The sequence below is a fragment of the Baudoinia panamericana genome (assembly GCF_000338955.1).
Source record: "Baudoinia panamericana UAMH 10762 unplaced genomic scaffold BAUCOscaffold_10, whole genome shotgun sequence".
Taxonomy (NCBI): Eukaryota; Fungi; Ascomycota; class Dothideomycetes; order Mycosphaerellales; family Teratosphaeriaceae; genus Baudoinia; species Baudoinia panamericana.
In genome coordinates, this window is record NW_006911266.1 from 377,478 (window position 1) to 400,324 (window position 22,847).

The following is a 22,847-nucleotide window of genomic DNA, read 5'->3' on the forward strand; positions in this document are numbered from 1 at the left end:
CAATAATCTCTTCGTCGGCCAAGCGTGCCGTAGGCGAACAATGGGCCGAGTTCGGGAGATATCGTTCCTAATGGGACTGTATCGGAGCCTTCATCGGTCAGTAGCTGGTAGGAGATAAGTATACTATTCCTCAACGGAACAATTTCCTTGTGACATCTCTTCTGGGTGCTTAAGCGTTAATCGGGCGGCATACCGTTTCGTGTCCAGCCATCTCAGTATGCCGACCGAGCCGTACAGGCTCACTGCTTCCCAGTGTCTTCAAGCCTACAATGACGGCAGCCTGACCGTTGAAGAATACGCCACATCGATCTTGCAACGCGTTAACGAACGGCAGCCTACGGTGAAAGCATGGGCTCATATTGAGCCTACCCAAGTCTTGGAACAGGCGCGCGCACTTGACAAAGTTCCCAAACACCAGCGTGGACCATTGCATGGCGTGGGTATCGCGGTCAAGGATGTTATATACACTAAGGGCATGCCGACACAACACAACTCTCCAATATACGCCAATGACCAGCCCGAGGTTGACGCCGGCAGCATCGTTCTCCTCCGACACGCCGGTGCGCTGATTTTAGGTAAGACCACCACGACCGAGTTCGCCGCAACAGTAGAGGGTGGCCCAGCCACGAACCCGCACGACTCCACACGTACTCCTGGTGGCTCATCTTCCGGGTCTGGAGCAGTGGTGGCCGACTTCCAGGCACCCATCGCTCTTGGCACGCAGACGGGAGGTAGTGTTATCCGACCCGGCAGCTTCAATGGTGTCTATGCCATGAAGCCGACGTGGGCAGCGATTACGCGTGAAGGCCAGAAGATCTACAGTCTCATTCTCGACACACTTGGGTTCTATTCCCGGTCCGTCGACGATCTCAAGCTGCTTGCATCAGTGTTCGGACTGAAAGACGACCAGCCTCCCACGAATCACCATGACGGTGTGAAAGGCCTCAAGTTTGCACTTCTCAGGACAATGGTGTGGGAGAAGGCAGGTCCTGGCACTCAAGCCGCGATGAAGAAGGGCGCTGACATCTTGCGCGCCCACGGAGCCGAGGTCACTGAGATCCAGTTTCCCTCCGAGTTCAACAAGCTTCCAGATTGGCACAGCTGCGTCCTGAAGTCTGACGGTCGGGTTGCCTTCCGTCCCGAGTACCAAGTGGCCAAAGATCAGCTCGATAAATCACTCGTCGAGCACGTAGATGAAGCACATGGCTACACTCGCAAAGACTACTTGGAGGCCTTCGACGGCATATCGGCTCTGCGGCCAAAGTGGGATGCCATCGCCGCTCAATATGACGCCGTTATCGTTCCGTCAGTGCCAGATGAGGCGCCAGAAGGTATCGAGTCAACCGGCAGTGCTGTGTTTAATAGTATGTGGACGGCGCTACATGTGCCCGTGATCAACGTGCCGGGCTTTCAAGGTGAGCATGGCATGCCCATCGGGCTTTCGCTTATCACGGCGAGATACCACGATCAAGCGCTGCTTGAGGTGGCGAAGGTGGTCGGCAAAGTGTGGGAGGAGGAGGGTAGATGGCATAGCAAGCTTTAAAGCATAGATACGAACTGTAATTCGTGAGCTTTGGGGTATCCTAACACCGCTCAAAGCCAATAAGAATGCCAGTGCATCGAACAATGTCAGTAGACGCCCCCAACGCCTCGCTAGCTCTATACAACACCACAAGTCGTCCCTAGCATCGCTTGAGTACGTCGACAACCCACTCCATACCTGCTTTGCCTTCGGGCAAGCCGAAGCCGCACAGCAGCGGGAAGACATGCATCTGCTTCTCCCAGTGCAGCCACTCGCCCGCCACACCGGCTTCCGTGCACTTCTCCCGGAACCGAATAGCATCGGGTGTAAGCATGTCGTAGCCTCCAGTAAGACCGTGCACGCGCACGCCTCTTCTGGCTAACGGCGTGACGTCCTGGTATAACGGTGAGACACGCGGGTCGGTGGCGTCCATGTCCTGTCGCCAAGCTTTCGCAGTACTTTTGATGAATGGAACGGTGAGGATGGGATCGTGTTCAGCGTAAGCCTCGATATCGGGATTGGAGCGGGTAAGGTCAGTGGACGGCGAGAGTGCCATTAGGGCCGAAGGACATGGCGAGTCGGGATCTTCATGCAACGCGCAAAGGGTGAGGGAGAGCATGATGTTGCCGCCTGCCGAGTCACCTCCTAGGATAACCTTGTCCCCCGCTTCTTCTGCATCTTGCAGTAGGCGGCGGTAGAACCTTGACAGTTCGGGCAAAGCTACTGGTGCTGCGCTGTTTGGCGCGAGAGGGTAGCTGACGGCGCTGAACGTGGTGTCCGGCAATCGCCTGGCTATCGCTTCAAACAGCGCCCAATGCTCAGATGATGGCGGCATCTGCCATCCTCCACCCGCGAACCAGTACACCCTCTTCCGCCCTTTCTTCTCGGTCGGGACAGGTCGTCCCTCTGCATTTCGCGGTATTATGTCGTAAACGCGGATCCCTTCGATCATGCGCTCCCGGACGTCGCACTTCTTCCGCACCTTCTTTGGCACTTCCAGCTGATTGGACCCGGCGGGATATTCTTTCCGAACCTTGGTAAGCTGCGAGTTGAATGGCTTGACACAACTATGCACTATAAGCATGCATATAGAACGACCGGTGCGCTTCGTGACGGTGATCCCAGGGCGGTGTTCTGGCATGAGAGAGCCATCGGACTGTGCGGGATCTAGCTTCATCTTTTCCATTGGAAGTTACAGCATTGTGAAAGAAGGGAAACAGAAGAGTGCCTGTAAGGATGGAAGCCAAAGCAAGGTACCTACGGTTGCGCTCTCCTACCACGAGGCTCGCACATTGCATGCTCCATACGAAGTGCGGTGCTTACAAAGGTCGATGCATTGCGCGGCTGGGCTGGGCGGAAACCCAACAGGCTTGCCATGTGCGCAATCGTCGAGCCGCGAGTGTCCGAAAGAAGCGTGATGATCGATGGAAGCGAACCCTGTTTCCGCATCTCAGATCGCCTTGGCGGTTGGCGATTAGACTCGCATCGAGCGTGGCAGCTTAGTACATCCTCTACACGAACGAGAACAGGCTCTAGCCTCGTTGCTCAATCTACCTTCTCTGCCGTGTCACTGTGCTGGCCTGGTATGTATGACTCTCTGATCTGCTGTTCCTGAGCCTTCCATCTGGTTTGCTTCGAGTAGGAGATAAGGGACGGATGGCCGTCTCCGCGCCGACTCGGCAACTTCCGCCCAAGTGAAATCGCAAGCTTCGAGCGAGCAAGCGCAACGACCGCATGAACAGTGCTGTGCGCCTTGGCGCATTGAACCAACGCTTTGAAGTCACATCGTCAGTACCAATATAATAACCGATCAGGTCGGCGAGCTAGCAGTGTGCGAGTCTTAGAGAGCGTTCAATCACATCGCTCACTCAAAACAGCACTCGAGCAAGATGAAGGTAAGCGGTGGGAAGTATGCTCGTACCAAACCATCAGTGCTCATTTGCCTACCGCACGACTTATGCGACAAAAGCGAAAGCTCACGAGGCTGAGCATTCCGCCGCATTGTGTTGGAAGCATGTTTCTTCGATCCTCTTGGCACTTGAACATATTCCATTACTACAAAAGACCTTCTTCCTTCCTCTTCTGCATCTCCGTTCTGAACACATCATCTCGTTGCCGCAACACTGCTCCATCGTCCAACCCGTCGGCCTAGCCTCCGTCACCTTCGCAGGTCTTGCCTCCACACGGGACCCGATGGTTGGCGGCGGTGCGTGTGCTGATCGCGGTCGGAGATGGTCATTGGAGTGTTGCATCTTCGCATGATGGAGTCAGAGTGGGGTGCATCCCTCTGAGCTTTGCAAATGGCCGGCGTCGGGTGTGAATGGCAAGCCACTCATCCAAGACCTTGCCAAGAGGAATACATGACGAGCGAGAAGATTCGAGTATTTCTCTCGAGCACCGACATCGAAGCGGCAACGGCAACGGCAACGGCAACGGCGACAACGACGATCTAGCCCATGGTCAGCCAAAAGGCTGAGCAGGGGGCTATTCCCCTCAGTTATGAATGAGTGTGAATGTTTCGAAATCATCATAGGCTCAATGAGCCTTCTGATAACCATGAAAGGATGAGGGATCCTCAACGGGGTTCACCTGCCTTGCCAAGATCAAATGAAGACTCTCCGCGTCTTGTCGACCGATGCATGTGACAAGACCGGATGGACAGCTGTGACCACAGAGACATCTGGCCCATGGTCAGCCAAGAGGCTGAGCAGGGGCCCATGCCCCTCAGCCTTAAAAATGCGTCTGGGTTTTGGATCATCAAAGGCTCACAGAGCCTCGAGACCGTGGAAGTATAAGTGATCCTCAACGGGGTTTACCTGCCTTCGGCAAGATCAAATATGAGAGGCTGCGCTGCTCCTTAGCATGTCTGACGACCGGTGTGACAAGACCGAACGACCGGCGACAGCAGAGACATCTAGCCCATGGTTAGCCAAGGGCTGAGCGGGGGCCTACTCTCCTTAGTCATGAACGACGATGTTTCGGTATGAAAGGCTCAAAGAGCCTCAGACCACTGAACAATAAGGATCGTCCACGGGGTTCACCTGCCTCCCGCCGAGACCGATGATGAGCTGCTACGCTCCCTCCGTGGCATGCTGGGCGACCAATGTGACCGACGAGATGGAAGTTTGAGCATGATGCTGAGGTTCGGCTAGGCAGCGTGCGTACGATGGCCGGCAGAGAAGTCGGGACGATGTAAGCTTAGGGCCGGCGATGAATTGACTGTGCCGAAGTGCTGCATGACGGGGACTCAATGTATGAAGGAAGTGGGTGTAAGGCGAGTAGCAGACGGAGTAGCAAAGTGCGCCAGAAGAGACGAGCACCCAAGAGATGAGAGTTATCGAGTTCTTATGCTACGTCTGCGTCCGATGGTCGTGCGTGGTGTAAACATACAGACTGCAGGAAGTCACTTGCAGGACTGTGGCGAGCAAGTACGAGGAAGTTAGAGAAACCGCTGACTTTTTGTGATAGGGAAGGCGTTGGCCGCTTATGGAAGTAGTTTTCAGGTGAACGGCAACTACAACATGGCCCCAGGGAAGCTCTTCGAGGTAGCAGGTCCATTAGGTCGAAGGCGCAGCACCGCCGTGGCAACTGCACTATCTGAACAGCACGTATGGCGGCGAAGCGCGATCTAAAGACAAGCAGTTCCTTGTCATGCGTACACCATGCAGGCAAGACGGCCGACCATCTTCGTTCCGGACAGCACAGCTACCGAAGAAGTACGGACTCATCTCGGAGAGCGCTGAGGTCTCTGCAGAAAGGACGTCCACGAGGCGCGGAAGCGGTCTGTCACTGTCAGTCAACCACGCCGCATACCACCGGAGAAGCATCGCACGCAATCGTCGGTAGTGCCTCGCTGCATCGTAGTTGTGGTAAGTATCACATGGTATGCAGATCTTGGCAGCCACGAGTTCCGTATATCGCAGTACCGCTTCAGATGCTGAAGTGAGCGGCAAAGACTACGATGTTGGTGCTTGAGTGCTGACAGAGTCGCTTCAGGATGCACGCTACATTACTACCTAGATGATTGAACTTCACAGTACTACGCCCACTGTCTCAGCCCACCGAAAGAGCACACGAAGAGCTTACACTGCAAACACTCCGTTCTACCGCAAAATGTACGGACGAAAACCTAAGACGATGGATACGGCTCCAAGCAGAACAACTCCCCCAAGGGCGTAGCGGAGCATGCGCCGATCACGGTTTCTACTATTTGGTACTTGGCTGCCTCGAATCAGAGCATTAAGTTGTAGCTCGAGCTGTTCTTCCCACCGATGCATTTCACGCTCAAGCGACTGGACGTGATCGTCTACAGCAATTCCCTCGAGGAGCTCCAGGCATGGCACAATCGAGTTCGGCCCCATCGCGTCCGAGTAGACACTGCTCGCCGCTCGAATCAAACGCTGCCTGTGGCTCTCGGACTTCATGCCGAGGGCGCGAAAGAGCTGTAGTGGTTCGGCATCCGAGTCTTTGCTGCAGAAGTCCTTGAAGTACGTCAGCGTAACGAGAACGACTTGTTCATGGCTTAGCGAGTAGTCTGGGAAGAACCTGCTCAGGATCTGTCTCTCGTCTCTCGGCACAAGACCTAGCAGGGCGAAGACTTTATCAACTGGTTCCCCGCACTCAGCCATGTGATGCGCTAATAAGAGGTCATAAAGCGGCTGATACTGCTTCGATGGCGATCTGGATGTCTTTGCAGGATTAGAGGTAACGCCTTGTACTGTTGGCCCCCCTCAGAGGCTAGAAGGCCGTCCCTGCTACCGTCATTGAAGACATCAATGCCGAACCTGGAAACCATGAAGCTCTTCAGATCAAACCAGTTCACACAATACCCGCTGCAGTATAACATGACATCTGACGCTACGAGAAATTCCTGGATGACCCACATACGGCTCCAATACGGTGTCTGAACGATATCCTCGAGGCTCTCATAGAAGTTGAATCCCTCATCATCGACTCTGATGATTTCCTGGAACCCTGGCGCACCCACGTAATGCTGAAGATGTTCCGGGATGCTAGTCAGGCCCAGCCAGACGCTCACCACAACCGCGCGCCTGTAGATCTGGTCCATTACTCCGACTTGTCAAGACTTCTCTGCATCGTTGAATTGATTGGTGCAGATAGCATCGACCCAGAAGTAGTCCCATCGTGGATCTTTTGTCACGTAGTGGAGGCATGACCACAGGTTGGGCTTCACAGAGAAACGTTTTCCATCGACGCGGATCCCTTGCGTTTCGGTGTCCTGACCACATGTGTACGATATCGCCGCGTAGCTTGGGGCTTCGTCGATGCGGCACGTGGATAGTCTAAAGGATTCGGATGTACGAGATCTGTGATTGATAGAGAGCAGCCGCAGGTGCCGCTCGTCTATCGTGTCCATATAGATTGACATGGTTGCAACATTGAGAGAAAGGAGAGGAAAAAGTTAAGCTGTCGTAAGACGCTCCCAATCAGGCTTGTATGTCCGTCGCATCAACGAAGCATTCGTGATTAACGGGGCATGCGGACAAGAGAACATGTTACCCGCGAATACAAGATGCTGTTCTTTCATGCTTCTATGCGTCGTGGATGAACAAGCCAGCCTTGCAGCTGCAGCCGCCGTGGACGACCAATCGCGCTCCTGCATGACTACGGACCGGTGAGTCAAGGTGCAATGAACGGAACGTCGTGTCCGGCACTGTCTGTAAAATACAGGGCATAGCGTGCGCGAGTAAGTACGGATCTGCTCAAGCTCATCGTCATATGAGTCCGCTCAATATCCCATACCTCGTCCCCTACGCCAAGGCGCCTTACCATAGCGACCAGCAATCCAGTACCGTCATACGGTCCCTCTCCGTTCATCACTCGTCCCTTAAGCCACACCATCGCCGTTCAACGCCCAATCCACGTTGTCTTTCAGCCGCTGACAGATCAAACACAAACACATCACACACCACTCCGATGCACCAACGCCCCACCCCTCCGAAACTGCACCGTCTCCCGCCTAACAAGCACCTGCAGCGCCCGATTGAGCGACTGCTCGCTATACCCTTTCCTCTCCACAAACTCCCTTCTCAGCGTGGCAAGGGAAGACGTATACCCGATTGGTAATCTAGACCGCACCACGTCAGTTCCCACCATCACCTTCAATCAGAAAACAAGGGTAGGGGGGGCCGCAAAAACATACCGCCTCCGCAACTCCTCCTCCACTTTATGCACCTCCTCAACCACCTCCCGACTCCCTCCTACCCCTCCGCCTGTCCGATTCCCCGCCATAACAGCATCCATCGTACTCCCCAAAAACAGCCGGATCGCCTCATCAACATGCCGCTCCGTGGCAACGGCTTGCAACTCAATCTTCGCCAAGGCCTCCGTAATCCGCACCAAAGACTCCAACTGCCTCACCGTAATCGGGATGGAGGACCGCTGATTGGCGTCCGCTTCTGCTCGCGCGACTTGCCGGCGGATGGAGACGAAGTGGGAGGAGAGTTTCTCCGCGGCTTCGGCGGAGAGGCGCGGGGCGCAGCGGGATTTGCAGTAGGAGATGTACCTTTTCATTTTTTCCACCGGGATCTCGGATTCAGCCTGGTTGTCGTTGTTATTGTGGCGGGGTCCTTGCCCGTTCATGTGGATATTCATGACGTGCTTGGCGATGGTCTCGTCACGGTTCCGGTCGTGGTCGTCGCGGACGATGAAGATGAGGTCGAAGCGGGAGAGGATGGTGGTTTGGAAGTCGATGTTCTCCCCCGGCGTCTTGAGGTCGTCGTAGCGGCCGAAGATGGGGTTCGCGGCCGCGAGGACGGAGGTGCGCGCGTTGAGGATGGTGGTTATGCCTGCTTTGGCGATGGAGATGGTCTGTTGCTCCATCGCTTCGTGGATTGCTACGCGGTCTTCGTCGCGCATTTTGTCAAATTCGTCGATGCAGACTACGCCCCCGTCCGCGAGAACCATGGCGCCGCCTTCGAGGTAGAATTCACGGGTAGATGTATCCCGCTGGACGGAAGCGGTAAGGCCGGCGGCTGAGGAGCCCTTGCCAGAGGTGTATATGGCGATGGGGCTGCATTTCTCGACGAACTTAAGGAGTTGGGATTTCGCCGTCCCCGGGTCGCCGAGGAGTAGAACGTTGATGTCCCCACGCAGCCGCATGCCGTCGGGGAGGATTTTCTTGCTGCCGCCCAGCAGCAGGCAGGCGATGGCTTTTTTGATATCAGCGTTGCCGTAGATGGAGGGGGCGATGCAGGAGGCGAAGAGGGAGTAGAGGTCCGGGCGGCGGGAGAGCTCGAGGAATTCTTGCTCTTCCTCTTCCGTGAAGTGCATGCCCGCGCTGCCGGAGGTGTTGTGGGAGAGGTCTGTGGAGATGCCGACGGCGCGGAGGTAGGGGTTGCGGATTGCGACTGCGCCGCTGCCTTTGGAGTTCTTTTGGCTGGCGTAGATGCTGAAGACGCCCATCACTACGCAGCGGGAGCCGGGGACGACGCGGTTGGCGAGGTATCTGTCTGCGGAGACGAGGATATGGCGGGGCAGCTCGCCGACGGGGACGTCGTCGGGTGCTTCTTGCAGTTTGAGGACTTGTTGGTCGATGAACTGGCTCTTTTCGTGGACGACGAAATAGGGGTCGAGTGGACACTTGTCGCCGTCGTCATTGGGGCCCTTCTCTCGGCCGCAGATTCGAGGGAGGGTGATGCCAGTGAAGCCGGACTGAACGGCGATGTTGGAGGTGTAGTCGCAGTTCCGGCATTGGATGTGGAGACTGGTGGCTTTGGAACTGAGCGTGCTGGCACCGATGACAATACCTGGGATTCGGACGAGGTGAGAGACATTTGTTGCCGTTAGTCCGCGGATGGTGGTGTGTGTGACGGAGGAGTGGATGAGGAGCTGATGTTCTGGTAGAGCTTTGCCCAGGCGGAGGTCGTCTTCGCTTCTTGAGGGGTAGAGGATCTTCTGTGTGGCGGTCTTGAGTGCGGCTTCGAACTGCAATTCCATTCAGTAAAACAACTCAGTACGGTGTAACGGGGTGGCATTACTAAGGGTATAATATCCGCCGGCTCATTGTTCAGCCTATGCGCCAGGTGCTCGTTGAAGGCGATGAGATGCGCAATATCGACGTCGCAGTAGTACTGTTTCGACAGCACGTTCTCCCGTATCTGATCACTGTACGTCTATCAGTCTCTCTCTCGCTCATACCTCGCTCATCTCCCGCATACCGGTATATGAAGGTGTCTTCCAGCCGAAAGTCGAGGATGAAGTCTACCAGTTCCTGCTGGGTCTGTCTGTTCGTCTCTTGCCCACCATTTGCGCTTCGGTCCTCGCCGAACAGGCTCAACGTATACACTGACTGTCGATCCATGCTTGACTTGTGTCTCCCGAATACGGCGACGAAGGTACTGCACCGTCAATGGTAGCGATGGTGGGAAGCGCGACGCTGGGAAGACGCGACTTGACACGCTAACACATTAGCCGAAGGGTATGCAGTAGCGCCAACAGGTGGCCGGAAGCCGGAGGTCAATAAGCCGACAGCTTTGACAGGTACAGAATGAAGATGTTGTTGAAAGTATGTATTCATTAATCAATTCTAGGTCCGGCAATTGTGTATCCTACAATGCAACATACGCCCTTTGAGGCCTAGACACTCCTCATGAGGCCGTGTACTTCACTCCCTAGCAGCCCGTCATGGCCTCGCCTACTCCCCGTTTCTCCATAGATACCTCGGCCACCACACCCACTTCGCCCACATTCCCTCGCTCAGGCTACCCTTTCCCGGATTCACTACATCGCCAGAACACGGCCAACCGCTATGCGCCGAGACGAGGCAGTAGCGCGAGCACACTTTCGCTTCAATCCATAGGCGGCAGCTTGGATGTCAACAGCAATCACCGAAGAACCAGCAGTAGCGTGCGCGAGACGAGCCAGAATGCCATATCCACACTGCTGCAGCCGCCAATCACCCGGACGGGCTTACCACAACACAACGCGCCTCCTCCAGGCTACAGAGCACCCACAACCCGCGACATACCGCCCGTAACATTGACAAACATCCCTCACGTGCCGCCGGAGAACTTCCGAGACTACCTAACTAGGATTGGGCCACTTTTTGAAAGCTTCAAGCGCGGACGTATCGAACCAGAGCAGCCGGCATGGCTGAAGAAGGACACGGAGCTGGAGAAGACGGATCGCTTCGCCGAGGCGCTGGAAAGGCGGTTCAGCAGAGACGGCTCGGTGTCTCCTGCTACCCCACGACAGCCTTCTTCTGCCACTCTTTCACCGACACCGGAAACGCCTGGAGGGCCAGGAGGGCATAAGCGAAAGACATCGGCAAACATCAGACGCAACCGCAACGAACCAACACCTCTATCTACAATCCCGAGCGTCTACTTCGACGAAGACTTCCACCTCGAAAACCCGCGCACCTTTGACGTCGTCTCAGAACGAGCAGAGATTGTGCGTCCACCGCTCGGCCAATCTTCACCCGACCCGAAAGCGGCCAATGGCGCACCGCATCCTCCGCGAAAAGCACTGGCCACTAATGCGATCTTGCAGGAGAAGTTGAGTTGGTACATGGATACCGTAGAAGTCCACCTAATCAACAGCATCAGCACGGCCAGCACGGGCTTCTTCGCCGCCCTGGGAAGTCTGAAGGAGTTGCAGACGGAGGCGGAGGAGAGCGTGGCGAAGATTCAGAGTTTGCGGGAGGACCTAAGAAAGTTGGATCGGGAGGTGGCGGTGGGTGGGTTGGAGGTGGCGGCGAAACGGAGGAGGCGTGCGAATGTTCGGAAATTGGCGAAAGCGACGGCGCAGGTTGAGAGGGTTGTGGAGGAGGTGAAGAGGGCGGATGAGTTGGTTGATGAGGGTTGCTATGATGAGGCGGCTGATCAGATGGATCGAATTGGGAGGTTGGTTTGCGGGCGGGCTGAGCCGGGAAGTGGCGGCGAGGATGGCGATCTGATGGATCTGAGACCGTTAAAGGCGCTGCAAGGGCTGGACGCTGGACTGCAAGAACTGCAATACCGTATTGGTGCAGGCTTTGCTCAACGCTTCACCTCGATCTTGATGGACGACGTACGCCAGCACGGTGAAAGAGTACCGAAGTCGGACACTCTGAAACGATGGTCACGCCAACGAGGTATACCACCACTGTACATGGAAACGAACGATCCTTTCCGCCAAGATCTTCTCGCGGCACTCAAGGGGCTCAATCGCGCAGGGTATACGGCCGCCGCAACGACTGCCTACCGAGACGCGGTACAGAGGGAGATGAAGGCCATCATACGCAAACACCTACCCAGCAGCAGCGACGACGACGCGGATAGTATGGTGTCCACCTCTACCCGCGGAGGCGGTAAGTTGAGCCAGCAGGAGAAAAGCACGATCCTAGCGCGTAACTTACGTGCAATGGACGCGGAGGATGCGGAGAAATTGCTCGTCCACATCTACACCGCTATTGGAGAGGCATTGAGGAGGATCAGTACGCAGACGAAGGTGTTGCTGGATGTGACGAGTAGTATGCAGCCTGCCTCTACCCCGACACCCCCCAATGGCAGCGCCCACCCCAACAACGACGTGCAACAAGACGAACTGTCGCAAGCCCTCGACCTCTCCAGCCTCCTCGGCCAAGCCGTCGACTCCGCCCAGACCCAACTCACCAAGATCCTCAAAGTGCGCAACGAGCAAGCCGTCCGGCTCTCCCCCGAGCGGTTCGTGCGGTATTTCACCCTCAACCGCCTTTTCGCGGACGAATGCGAAGCCGTTTCTGGCCGAGGCGGGCAGGCGCTTAAGGGGTTGGTGAATGCGCAGGTCTCCGGGTTTGTGCAGGTGCTGGGGACGGCGGAGTCGGAGAGGATTGCTGGGTTGTTGGATCGGGATGATTGGAATGCGAAGGATTTTGGTACCAATGATGAAAAACTGTTGCAGAGGGTGTTGGGGGGGATGAGTAAGGATCCGGTTGAGTGGGGACGGAGCGTGCGCCCGGTGTGGGAAGAGGTTGGTGGGGCGGTGGAGGAGGCGGTGGTAGGGGTGAATGGGGAGGGGAAGGGGAAGGGGATGAATGGTACCGTGATGGCGAATGGTGAACCCGCGTCTGCGACAGCAACGCCAGCACCCCCTACGAAAGCACCACCAGCCAAACCCGCCCACATCGACGAAACGCGCTATATCCTCGTCGCCTCTGCCATCGGCCTCCTTCCGACCATTGATTCCTTCCTCGCTCTTACCACACACTTAGGTCCTTCCATGACGCCCGCCCTCGCCACCGCGTTGCTCGACGTATTGCGGACGTTTAATTCCCGCTCCAGCCAGTTGGTGCTCGGCGCGGGTGCGACAAGGGTAAGTGGGTTGAAGAACATCACTACCAAGCATTTGGCCCTGGCCAGTCAGGCGTTGAGTTTTGTGGTTGCGCTGGTGCCTTATGTGCGGGAATGTGTGCGACGGCATTTGCCCGCCGCAAGTGGTGGGGGAGGAGGTGGAGGGGTGCTGGCAGAATTCGACAAAACGAAACGCAGTTTCCAGGACCATCAAAGTCAGATTCACGACAAGTTGGTTGAGATTATGACGACTCGCTCCGCTATCCACGTCAAAACGCTCCTTTCCGGCCCTACTGTCCTCCCGAACGGAGCAGAGGTGTCGCCGTATATGGACACCCTCACTAGGGAAACCCAAACGCTTCACCGCGTTTTGGCGAGGCATCTGGCCGAATTCGACGTGAGTCTGATTATGCGTAGGATTTTCGACGCGTATCGGGAGCAGTGGGTTAAGGCGTTTGGGGAGGTGGTGGTGGGGAGTGAGGAGGCGGGGAGGAGGTTGGTGAGGGATGCGGAGGTCTTTGAGGCGAGGGTGGGAAGAATTGAGGGGGGAGAGGGGTTGGGGAGGGAGATTGTTGAGTTGGTTAAGGGAAGGGTGAGGAAGGGCGGATAGGGTGAAGTTGAGGCACTGTGATGGCTGAGCCTACGATTGGTAAACAAGCTAGCCCGTGATTGTGTTGCCAACTCCCAGCCGGATCTTACTATTGATGGCACTCAAGAGAAGGTCGTAGAGGTCTGACAGCGCGAAAGTGGTACCAGTACAGAAGAGGTAGTGCTCTTATGTTCACGTCACACATACAATGCTCCATCGCGGCATGCGCTGCTGACGACGCCGACAACTGCAATCCGCCTCAGACCGTCCGACCCTTTTCAGACCATGCACCGATCTTTTCTAGGCCTTACATCCATCCTTTACATTTCCCATTGCATCTATTTCCAGACATACACCCGTTGTTTTCACACCCACAACTCCGACGTTACCCGGACGTTATAGTGCCGGCACGGCACCCTCCACTTGCTCCTTCAACACCTTCCGCAAGACCTTGCCTGCTCCATTGCGCGGCAAGCTGTCCACGAATACGACCTCACACCGCGAGACTTTGTACCCGGCTAACCGCTGCCGCAGGTAGTCCCGAACTTCTTGCTTGGTCAACGTACCCTCCGTAGACATGCCGCCATTTCCACTTTTCCTCTCACATTCCAACCCCGAGTCGAAGTAACTCCCGCCTTCGCGGCGTGGCGCAGTGACGGCATCCGGTCGACGCACCACGCAAGCGACCGGCCGCTCATCCACATCCTGCCCTGTCCCATACACCGCCGCGTCCGCGATTAACGGGTGCAATAGCAACGCACTCTCCAGCTCCGTAGGTGAGACTTGCCATGCATTCACCTTGATCATATCCTTGGCGCGATCGACGAGGTAGATCTTACCGTCGCGAAGGTAACCGATGTCGCCAGTCTTGAGCCAGCCGTCGGGTGTAAAGGCTGAGATGGTGGCAGTGGGGTTGTTATAGTAGCCTGACATGATTTGCGGGCCGCGAACGAGGAGCTCGCCTGCTTCGTCATTGTTGTGTCGAATGGGGCTGTCGGCCATGTCTGTGTTCGCAGTGGAGATCTTGACTTCGAGGCCCGGAAGAGGACGGCCGACGGAGCCGCTCGGGTCATCTTCGAGGCGACTGAAGGTGGAGAACCAGCCGCCTTCGGTCATGCCGTAGACAGGTACCAGACGCGGTGGCGTTTCGAAGACGGAGAGGAATTTCTTCCGTACGTCTCCGCCAAGTGGTGCGCCGCCGAAGTAGACGGCTTTCAAGCTTGAAAGGAGGTGGCGAGCCTCGAGCGGGCGCTCAACGAGCTTCAGCAGCATTGGTGGCGCGCCGAAGATCTCTGTGATGCGCAGGTTATGGACTTTCTGCGCGAACGTCTCGTCATAGCGGCGCATGAAGTAGGTTGGGTGGCCAAGACGGAGCGAGTTGAACAGCATTTCTGGGGCGGAGAAGGCGTGGAAGATTGGAGTGCAGAATAGCCGGCGCACTTCGTAGGGCTTGCTGGCGTGGTTATCTTCGATGGCGGATAGTTCGAGCATGATGGACTGCTGCGTTCGAGCGGCCAGTTTTGGCAATCCTGTTGTTCCAGAGGTTTGCATGAGTGCAGCAATGCTGTCGATCCGAGGCTTTGGAAGCAGCCCAGACGAGCTGACTATTGGATAGAGGAGCTCACGCAGCGTACGGTGACATGAAGTAGGTGTCTGGATGCTGTTTGACGTCACCCTCCTGGCTTGGTTGCTTGAGCTCGCGGATCGGAGAAGGTCTTCGAAGATGATGATCTCCGCTAAGGTGCCACTGACCTCTACAGCAGCCTCGACTACCGGTACATGCTCCGGCGATGTAATGACATACCGTGTCTGCGAGATGCGAAAGTGGTGCTCCAGCTCCATAACGGTGTAGGCGGGATTGGTGCCAGTCCAGCGACAGCCGGATGATAATATGCCTAGTACGAGCACCGGGTACAGGACGTCATTCGGAAGATGAAGACACACCGTGCTGTCGGCCGTGAATGCGCCGCCTAATGCTTCGACGAGCTGACAAGCCACCGTTCCCGAGATGAAGCGAGTAGTGTCCGCTGCATCGACGAGGATCTAAGCATGTCAGTGACGGTAAAAAGAACAGAGCGCAAGCGACGTACCGGCCAACCCTTCTCTCTTGCACCGCTCAGGGTCCATGAGACCAGGTCTGTGTGTGGTGGGAGACGGTTGTTATCCATGTCATGGTGCGGAGCGACTGCCCCTTCGATAGCCATCGTGCTGCAAATGCAGTGTCTATAAGTGTGTAGATTGTAAGCCTTAAGTCGCCAATTTGTACCATCGGGATGGCGATGTGAACGCACCGCACCTTGGTGTCAGATCTTCGGTGTGTAACCTTACCGATATTTCGGATCGGTTTCGGCAGCCTTTCGTCTGGGCCTAATAAGGCAGGCACGAGCCGTTTGCTAATGTGGAGCAAGACGCTGAGATCCCGGCAGACTCTTGACAATGCATATCGCACCCAGCGGAATACGTCGACATCTAACAAAGGCCAAGGTAACGTTCTTTCATCGTTTAGGCCTGGCCCGGTTGCGCGGGTCAGCGCAAGAAACACTAATGTGCTCATCTTTCGTAAGCAGCAAGTTCCTCCTGTGAAAGCCGCTCTTTTCCGTTCCTTCTGCGGCGGTGAAATTCGGCGTTCACACGTGGTGTCCCTTCCACAGTCTAATGTAGGAAAGTATGTTTCGTGCTCAACGTTAGGAGAAACAGTGTGGAGCGTAACAAGACATGATAGCTGGAGAGGTTCAGTACCTCCACACCTACAGCCGAGCTGGACGCCCTACCGTCACGGAGCATAGAGCCCTAATATCGGGCCCTTGCTTCACCACTACCGGTGTGAATCCACTCGTGATTGCGCCGTGCGGGAGCCATCCTGTCGATGAAGACGGAGTTCAAGCGTACTATGCACTCGGATGAACCCTGGTCGGCGGGACTGCTTTGCTTGCTTCAACATAGTTATTCGTGGGAAGAGTGCGCTAGATCTGGTCTGCGCTGCTTTTCTTCACATTGTCCACAGGATCTCGTAAGTGAACATTAGGCATCTCTCAAGCGTGCAATTTCGTGATCAGGCTCGGTGCGCCCAATAGCACAGCATCAGCACTCGTTACCCTTACGCACACACAGTATGTCCGTTGTTACGCTGGAATCTTCACTTTGAGATGCGCAAGTGAATGGGGTGGAGTCTTTTCACTGAACCGTGAAGCATGGTAGAGTTGCTGCGGTGTAACATTCCCCAACCGCGCGGCTCCTTCCACTTGGCTCAGGCTGCATGTCCAGGCCGCTTTAGGTTCTTAGTCGATACTGTGCCTACCAAGACGGGCAGATTGCCTTGCACAAGAAGTCGGGACAAGCTCGAGGGAAGGCGCGCCATACCGCATACGGTGGGCGAAACCCGATGTCGCACGGACCATCACCCTTTCCCCGACACCCATCACTCATATCTCCTCTCCACATCCACATCGTTCGCTTATCTGTACCACACTGGCAGATATATGCATTCACTCCGCGTGGCGTTGCGTGCGGAATGAGGTTTGGCAGGCGACACTGATGTCCATCAAAGGATGCACCACCCTATGTAAGAACAAAAGCGTGCAGTGGCATGGTCACGAAAACGTCCGCCACTTGTATATGACACGATTCAGGACCATTCAGATTCTGCGGAGAGCAAGCCCGCAGCCCAGTTGTGTACTTCCGTCGTCGATTCAGCCAGCTCTCAAGTACACGCTGTGCGTTGAAGTGCGTGTGGCATCACGTAGATCAATGCCGCCGAGCATGTGCGCAGCCGTAACCAAGCCTCAAAATGCACACACCCTCTTACAGTGCGGGATGCTGCCTATTACAGCACACGGATCTAATGGCAACGCAGCTCACAGTGTGCATGTATGCTGCGAACATCACCGTTGGACACCTCAAAGGCGAACCCTTGATGTCGCCGTATGCGACGGTCGCGGGCAGCCTTCCCTGCAGCCACATGGCATCGTTAGCAGATCAAATCCACCTTACGAAGTCTAAACCTGCAGTCAGAGTCTGAACGTATCAGGGCACGCCACCAAGGTGCAGATTATGTGAATGGGCACGCCAACCGAGGTGTTGCGAAAACGGAGCTGCGTAGCTCTGCGCTTGCCTGTCCGCCTTACGGCGTTTGCATTCAACATGCATGCGAGCTCTTTCCGTCTCGTCCAGGCACGCGGTTCTTGAAGATGAGTTCCTTCCGTCTCGACTTTGCTGACCGACGGATCTCGAGTCACCCGCTCTAGGTTCCCAACGACACATTCCTGACGACACCTACACGTTCTGACACCGCCCCCCGCGGCATTCTCTGCTGTTCTCTGCGGTAAATGCACGCTATACATCATATACTAGATACATTTGGTCACTGAGACCAACTCTCACAACCTTATCAGCCCGCGGGTGTCAAAATACAAGAACTCGCCTGCTGCAGACTTTCAGACAAACGCTACGCAATGCCAAGGGGCGATGACTCCCCCCTTTACCATCCGCGCTTCACGTTCGAACCAACAGATGAGTCCGACGACAGTGTCCTAGAGTATTGGCAGCAAAGCCGAAGCGACCGCCTACACCGACAGAGCCGCCGTCGCTACGGTGTCGTAGGCTTTCCATCTCCTGAACACTTGACACCGGTTCATCTGGTGTCAAACTTTGGAATGCCTCATCGCCCGAGTAGGCTAAGTGCGCAGAGTGCACTTCGAGCCGTTCGCAACAGCCTCCTGGTCGAGAACCTGTCAGATTCAGGACCATTCAGCGACCCAGAAGCCCTTGTCTCCGCGACCTACCTGAGCCGGCCTGTCAGACCAGCGGTGTCTGCAAAGCAGCGGCCTGAACCGCTTACGCTGCCAGACAAAGCCCTCTTTCGAGACCAGCTTAGCACTTCCACGCTTGCCAGCAGCTTCACGACTACTGACGAGAAATTCGAGGATGACCGGCTCGGGACTGTTTACACCCTCAAACCAGTCAAAGACTACTCTGACAAGGTCGCCACCAAAGACCAGCTAGAAGTGGTCAGGGTCAGCCATCCATTACCGCCTATTGCCAGCAGTATGCGCATCGCCCGCATCCGCTACCTCTGGCTAAGCTTTTATCGGCGGCTCATGCTTATTGTACTTGTCATCAACATCATTGCCATATCTGCCCTTGTCGGTAAGGAAGCTCGTCATCGTGGATCATTCGGCTACAATCAGGCGGCCACAGCTGTCGGCGCCAACCTTTCGATTGCGGTGCTCATGCGGCAAGAGCACGTCATCAATTTGCTGTTCCGCATCGCCCTTCTATTGCCGCACTCGACCCCGCTACAAATCCGCCGCCTAGCCGCAAAGCTCACGTACAACAACGGTGGGGTGCATTCCGGAGCGGCCATCAGCGCGCTGCTTTGGTACGTCTTCTTCTCCGTTCTTGTTGTTCGGCAGTGGGTCGGCCCACCCATAATGCTGCGGGCAGTTGTAGCCCTAACCGCAGTGCTTCTCGCATCGTTCGTGACGATCGTGGGGATGTCACACCCCGCCGTCCGCCGGGCATACCACAACCAGTGGGAGCTGACGCACCGTTTCGGTGGCTGGACGGCTATAGCACTTGTCTGGGCTCAATTCCTCATTCTTGCTGTTGTCGGGGCGAATGCAGGACACACATCCCTCGGCCTTGCACTCATTCAGCAACCGAACTTCTGGTTCCTCATAATCATCACTTGCTGTCTCATCTACCCGTGGCTTCGCACTAAGCGTCTGTCGTTCGAGGCCAAGCAACTCTCGACCCACGCAACGCAACTGCATTTCAACGACCGCAAGCTTCTCACTTGTCGGGGCGTCCGTCTAGCACACAACCCGCTACTCGAATGCCACGGCTTCGCCACCATTCCCGACACGGATACGGACAAAGGCTACAGCGTCGTCATCAGCAATGCCGGAGACTTTACCCGCAAAATGATTGACTCTCCGCCAAAGCACATCTGGATCCGTGGCGCACCAACCACCGGAGTCATGCGAGTATCCTCCATGTTTCACCCACTCGTCGTCGTCGCTACCGGCTCAGGGATTGGACCGTGTTTGTCTTGGCTCAACATGCATCACGGCTACCCAGTCCGTGTCATCTGGTCTGCTCGCAGCCCGGAGACGACGTACCAGAGCACCATGATCCGCGATGTGCTCAGGGCGGACCCGCAGGCCTTGATCATCGATACGAAGCAAACAGGTACCCCGGATCTGGTGGCGCTGGTCTACTCTCTGGTCAAGCAGAGTGGAGCGGAGGCGATCACGATTATTGCGAACCCGAAGGTGACGCAGGATGTGGTGTTCGGGATGGAGGCGAGGAAGATTGCGGCTTTTGGGGCCATCTTCGACTCTTGAGCATGCATCGTGTTGTTTCCGCGGGTTTATGCGCGGTCAGAGTTGTGATAAGGGTTGTACGGTCAACGGTCATGCTGGAAACGCCAATGTATTTCGGCTGCGGTCCTGCATATCGTCGGAGTACGGCTGGTCTCACGCTGCGGGAAACGCTGGTCCTTGACGTTGTTTCGCAATATATGCGCCTGTCCGTGACAAATAATATGCTGTCAACGATATGCAAGCTGCGACAGACGTAGGCTTTCCAGCATCATTTTTCTCATCAGAATACAGTACCCCGCTTCATCCATAGCTACCAGCCTGAAACGGTCCGTCGAGCGTCTGCTCCGCGTCCGCAAGGTTCACAAAGGGGTCAGTCAGATCCCACGCGTTACCGAAGACGGCGTCGAAAGCTTGGAAGTCAATCATATCGCAGTCGTTGAGAGTGCTGAAGTCCAGCTCAAAGTCCATCGCCGTCGGTGCACACGAAAGAGTGGGATCCTCGGACGAAGTCGTTCCGCTCTGGAATGGTAAGGCTGGTATGTGCTGTAGCATGCTGACCGAAACCGGTAACGACGATTTAGCAAGGCCAATGTCCACCGCTTGTTGAAGGTTTGATGATGCTGCATCGACACCGTGCTGTACTGCTCCGTCGCCATTGAGGAGCTGCGAGGCCGGTGTAGGCGCGATGTCTGGGATTGACCTGCTCAGGAGCTGCTGTCGTTGATATTTGGCGCGAACAATCAGTGTATTGACATGCTCCCAGGATGCCTCGCCCGCCTTGGTCGCATACATGCGCTCCCAATCACCCAATATTGGATCCAAGACAGCCCACGCAGTGTTGCTGAACTCCACGTTAGTGCTCCGGCCCAGCTCTGCCACTACGATGGCCATTGAACTAGAACAACCGTTAGCTCTATATCAGGCAGAAGATAATGCTTCCGGGTCACATTCACATACTGCCATTGCACATAGCCACGGAAGAACCAATGCCATGAGCGCAGTCGCTCATCCATAGCGTGCAAATGCGTAGCTTCAATGATGGCCACGGATGAGTGCAGCAGCCGGTGGCGTGCGGACGGACTCATCTCGCTGGTTGGGGGTTGTCCAAACGGGTATTCGGCCATCATCTTCGCTTTGTGCATCATGCTAGCAGCGAATGTAAGACACAAGAAATCAAAGGGTCTCGACTTATCGAGGTATTGCTCATACTCTGCCTTTAGCCGCGCTTGATAGCGCCTCTGAAGAGACTCCAACTCTGCTCGTTGTGTGGGCTCGCTGGGGTTAGTCCGTCGCTTCAAGGCCCACATGCTGTGCACATAACGAAAGTTCTCGAAGCGGATTAGACTGAACGTCATATCCGTGGCTCCGGATCTGGGTAGGGGCACTCGAGCAAGGTGTGGGTCTAGGTCGATATCGTTGAGGTTGGCAGGAAGGCGCACATTGCTGTCGTCCATAATGCTCGTTTTCCTACCTGTCGTCTCCTCCGCCGCCTGAGATTCCAGGCCGCATATGTGCCACCACAGACGCCTTCTCAGCTCGGCGGCGAATGGTCTGACTGACGTTGTCGGGTCCTTGTTCAGGCCCATCATCTGTGCTAAGCGGACAGCCAGAGCGAAGAAAGCCGACAGCCGTGCTGCATCGTCCTGCCGCCGAATACCGATCATATATAGTACGAGAGCCTGCAGGATTTCGAGGGTAGGGGTGCCGTACGTATTTGTAAGGCTTAACTCTACTGCTCGGCCATATCTCTGGAGTAAAGAGGTTCGGCTCTCATGAAAGCGTCTTCGCGCTTCGTCTGCTGTGCACGTGCTGACGGCAATGTAGTAGATGCTGAAGAGTAAGGTTTCCTGTGCAGACTCCAGGGGTTGCAGCCGGTCCGCTGCAGCAATAAGCTGTTTCATGGATGTGGGACAGTGAATGATCTTAGTTAAAGGGTCGACCCTTTCGACGAAGAGATGCCAGTACTCCATCAAAATGCGTGCCGGCGGATGCACAGTAGTCCGTACTGCAAGACTACTTTCCTGGGTCGGTCGCCCATTAGCGTTACCTGCCATGCTTTCGACTGTCGAAATCAGCCTCTGTCATATCCAACCATTCGTGCTGCGTACAGTCTGCGTAGCTGCGCGTTGTGAAGCAGATGAGAAAGTGGTATTGGACATACCCTGAGCGTTGTTAGTCAAGTGGTGACAGCGCAACATCGTGACTTACGTGAAAGTGCATCTCGTGCACCGAAGACGTTGTCAGAGCGATAAGTGCATCCTTTACGAGCTCACTGGTATCTGCGCCGGCCTCGAAGGCGCCTTCTTGATCTGAGTTCTCACCCGACACAGCATCATTAGACTCACCGGTAGTCGAGCGTCTGACCTTGAGGTGCGTCGGCAGGTCGCTATACGTGCCGTTAGTGGGTTCGAGATACTTAACAATCTGCTCCAGATGTCGCTCGCGTGCTGGTTTGTCTTTCTTGTAAGGTCCGCGCTTGCGTTTCGCACCTGTTTCTGGCGGAGGATATATACATGGTAATTCTGATTTCGTACAGTTCCTGCAACCCCGGGGCTCCCTGGTGCACTTGAGCTTTCGCTGCCGACAACCAAGGCATGCCATACCTGGCTTAGGGGAAGGTGCGGAGGATGTTGCGGACATTGCGGCTAATATGAAGTCGGAGACGAGCTCATGGAAGAATGGTAGTTCCTCCCAATGATGGTGGAGCCTCCGTCATGAAGGCTGCAACCACAGATCAGGTGCGGTGGACATTGGATCTCAGACCCTTCTACCTGTGCTTGTCCCTGCATTCGCGATGGCGAGCAAGTTGGGACACTGCAGGGTGCCAAGCCGAAGAACACCAACATCAATATCTTGTGTATCGGGGTGGCCCTTCATAGCAGTGGCTGTTCCCCACTGTGACCACAACTTGCCCTTGTCATAAGGTTCCAGACCAGAACAACCCTCCCACGCTTTAAGTTCTTCCCTGGCCGCGCTGAGAGGTGTTACTGATTCTGCTTACGGCAGGCACAAAACTGACCCTTAGTCCGTCACAAGACTGCTTCTGCCCAATGTATACCGGAGCTGCAGATCGCAGCTTCAACCACGTAACCTGCGTTCGGAGCCCAAATTAACCTTAACTGCGAAGGGTTGGAGTTGCG

The 22,847-nt window shown here is 55.7% G+C and overlaps 12 protein-coding genes across 12 annotated transcripts; 6 read left to right on the forward strand and 6 right to left on the reverse strand.

Moving 5' to 3' along the window:
- Positions 1–32: 32 nt before the first annotated feature.
- Positions 33–1,632, forward strand: BAUCODRAFT_36342 (uncharacterized protein). Its single transcript, XM_007680418.1, has one exon. It carries the CDS (start codon positions 218–220, stop codon positions 1,541–1,543), a length of 1,326 nt encoding a protein of 441 aa, XP_007678608.1. The 5' UTR covers positions 33–217; the 3' UTR covers positions 1,544–1,632.
- Positions 1,633–1,682: 50 nt separating this feature from the next.
- On the reverse strand, positions 1,683–2,663 carry BAUCODRAFT_74858 (uncharacterized protein; the record flags this gene model as incomplete). The annotated part of the gene is made up of 1 exon (XM_007680600.1): positions 1,683–2,663. One exon carries the CDS (start codon positions 2,661–2,663, stop codon positions 1,683–1,685), a length of 981 nt encoding a protein of 326 aa, XP_007678790.1.
- Positions 2,664–5,049: 2,386 nt separating this feature from the next.
- BAUCODRAFT_213396 (uncharacterized protein) lies at positions 5,050–5,588 on the forward strand. Its single transcript, XM_007680728.1, has 2 exons — positions 5,050–5,391; positions 5,519–5,588. Exons 1-2 carry the CDS (start codon positions 5,133–5,135, stop codon positions 5,548–5,550), a joined length of 291 nt encoding a protein of 96 aa, XP_007678918.1. The 5' UTR covers positions 5,050–5,132; the 3' UTR covers positions 5,551–5,588.
- BAUCODRAFT_158537 (uncharacterized protein) lies at positions 5,575–6,590 on the reverse strand (the record flags this gene model as incomplete). The annotated part of the gene is made up of 2 exons (XM_007680729.1): positions 5,575–6,128; positions 6,188–6,590. 2 exons carry the CDS (start codon positions 6,588–6,590, stop codon positions 5,626–5,628), a joined length of 906 nt encoding a protein of 301 aa, XP_007678919.1. The 3' UTR covers positions 5,575–5,625.
- Positions 6,591–6,602: 12 nt separating this feature from the next.
- BAUCODRAFT_43814 (uncharacterized protein) lies at positions 6,603–6,830 on the reverse strand (the record flags this gene model as incomplete). Its single annotated transcript, XM_007680526.2, has 1 exon — positions 6,603–6,830. A coding segment is annotated over one exon (228 nt), but the record flags the coding sequence as incomplete, so codon positions are not given.
- A 141-nt stretch (positions 6,831–6,971) lies between these two features.
- Positions 6,972–9,910, reverse strand: BAUCODRAFT_36345 (uncharacterized protein). The gene is made up of 4 exons (XM_007680419.1): positions 9,703–9,910; positions 9,523–9,649; positions 7,686–9,469; positions 6,972–7,610 (listed from the first exon to the last, which is right to left on the reverse strand). Exons 1-4 carry the CDS (start codon positions 9,843–9,845, stop codon positions 7,445–7,447), a joined length of 2,220 nt encoding a protein of 739 aa, XP_007678609.1. The 5' UTR covers positions 9,846–9,910; the 3' UTR covers positions 6,972–7,444.
- Positions 9,911–10,055: 145 nt separating this feature from the next.
- BAUCODRAFT_112465 (uncharacterized protein) lies at positions 10,056–13,405 on the forward strand (the record flags this gene model as incomplete). The annotated part of the gene is made up of 2 exons (XM_007680730.1): positions 10,056–12,542; positions 12,615–13,405. The coding sequence occupies exons 1-2, from the start codon at positions 10,169–10,171 to the stop codon at positions 13,403–13,405; spliced, it is 3,165 nt and encodes a 1,054-aa protein (XP_007678920.1). The 5' UTR covers positions 10,056–10,168.
- Positions 13,406–13,780: 375 nt separating this feature from the next.
- Positions 13,781–15,588, reverse strand: BAUCODRAFT_150128 (uncharacterized protein; the record flags this gene model as incomplete). The annotated part of the gene is made up of 2 exons (XM_007680731.1): positions 13,781–15,427; positions 15,475–15,588. The coding sequence occupies 2 exons, from the start codon at positions 15,586–15,588 to the stop codon at positions 13,781–13,783; spliced, it is 1,761 nt and encodes a 586-aa protein (XP_007678921.1).
- Positions 15,546–16,669, forward strand: BAUCODRAFT_36347 (uncharacterized protein). Its single transcript, XM_007680420.1, has one exon. The coding sequence runs from the start codon at positions 15,781–15,783 to the stop codon at positions 16,168–16,170; it is 390 nt and encodes a 129-aa protein (XP_007678610.1). The 5' UTR covers positions 15,546–15,780; the 3' UTR covers positions 16,171–16,669.
- Positions 16,670–16,807: 138 nt separating this feature from the next.
- On the forward strand, positions 16,808–17,395 carry BAUCODRAFT_213508 (uncharacterized protein). Its single transcript, XM_007680732.1, has one exon. It carries the CDS (start codon positions 16,919–16,921, stop codon positions 17,381–17,383), a length of 465 nt encoding a protein of 154 aa, XP_007678922.1. The 5' UTR covers positions 16,808–16,918; the 3' UTR covers positions 17,384–17,395.
- A 1,007-nt stretch (positions 17,396–18,402) lies between these two features.
- Positions 18,403–19,728, forward strand: BAUCODRAFT_48961 (uncharacterized protein; the record flags this gene model as incomplete). The annotated part of the gene is made up of 1 exon (XM_007680536.2): positions 18,403–19,728. A coding segment is annotated over one exon (1,326 nt), but the record flags the coding sequence as incomplete, so codon positions are not given.
- Positions 19,729–20,007: 279 nt separating this feature from the next.
- On the reverse strand, positions 20,008–22,347 carry BAUCODRAFT_124644 (uncharacterized protein; the record flags this gene model as incomplete). Its single annotated transcript, XM_007680733.1, has 3 exons — positions 20,008–20,602; positions 20,665–21,769; positions 21,912–22,347. The coding sequence occupies 3 exons, from the start codon at positions 22,345–22,347 to the stop codon at positions 20,008–20,010; spliced, it is 2,136 nt and encodes a 711-aa protein (XP_007678923.1).
- Positions 22,348–22,847: the final 500 nt, after the last annotated feature.

Bases quoted from the DNA above. Each gene is read 5' to 3' on its own strand.
- BAUCODRAFT_213508 (XM_007680732.1), top strand. From the start codon at position 16,919: ATGTCCATCAAAGGATGCACCACCCTATGTAAGAACAAAAGCGTGCAG.
- BAUCODRAFT_213396 (XM_007680728.1), top strand. From the start codon at position 5,133: ATGGCGGCGAAGCGCGATCTAAAGACAAGCAGTTCCTTGTCATGCGTA. The intron at 5,392-5,518 runs GTAAGTATCACA...GAGTCGCTTCAG, and splicing joins CTCGCTGCATCGTAGTTGTG to GATGCACGCTACATTACTAC.
- BAUCODRAFT_36347 (XM_007680420.1), top strand. From the start codon at position 15,781: ATGTGGAGCAAGACGCTGAGATCCCGGCAGACTCTTGACAATGCATAT.
- BAUCODRAFT_36342 (XM_007680418.1), top strand. From the start codon at position 218: ATGCCGACCGAGCCGTACAGGCTCACTGCTTCCCAGTGTCTTCAAGCC.
- BAUCODRAFT_36345 (XM_007680419.1), bottom strand. From the start codon at position 9,845: ATGGATCGACAGTCAGTGTATACGTTGAGCCTGTTCGGCGAGGACCGA. The intron at 9,650-9,702 runs GTATGCGGGAGA...ATAGACGTACAG, and splicing joins GAAGACACCTTCATATACCG to TGATCAGATACGGGAGAACG. The intron at 9,470-9,522 runs GTAATGCCACCC...ATGGAATTGCAG, and splicing joins CGGCGGATATTATACCCTTA to TTCGAAGCCGCACTCAAGAC.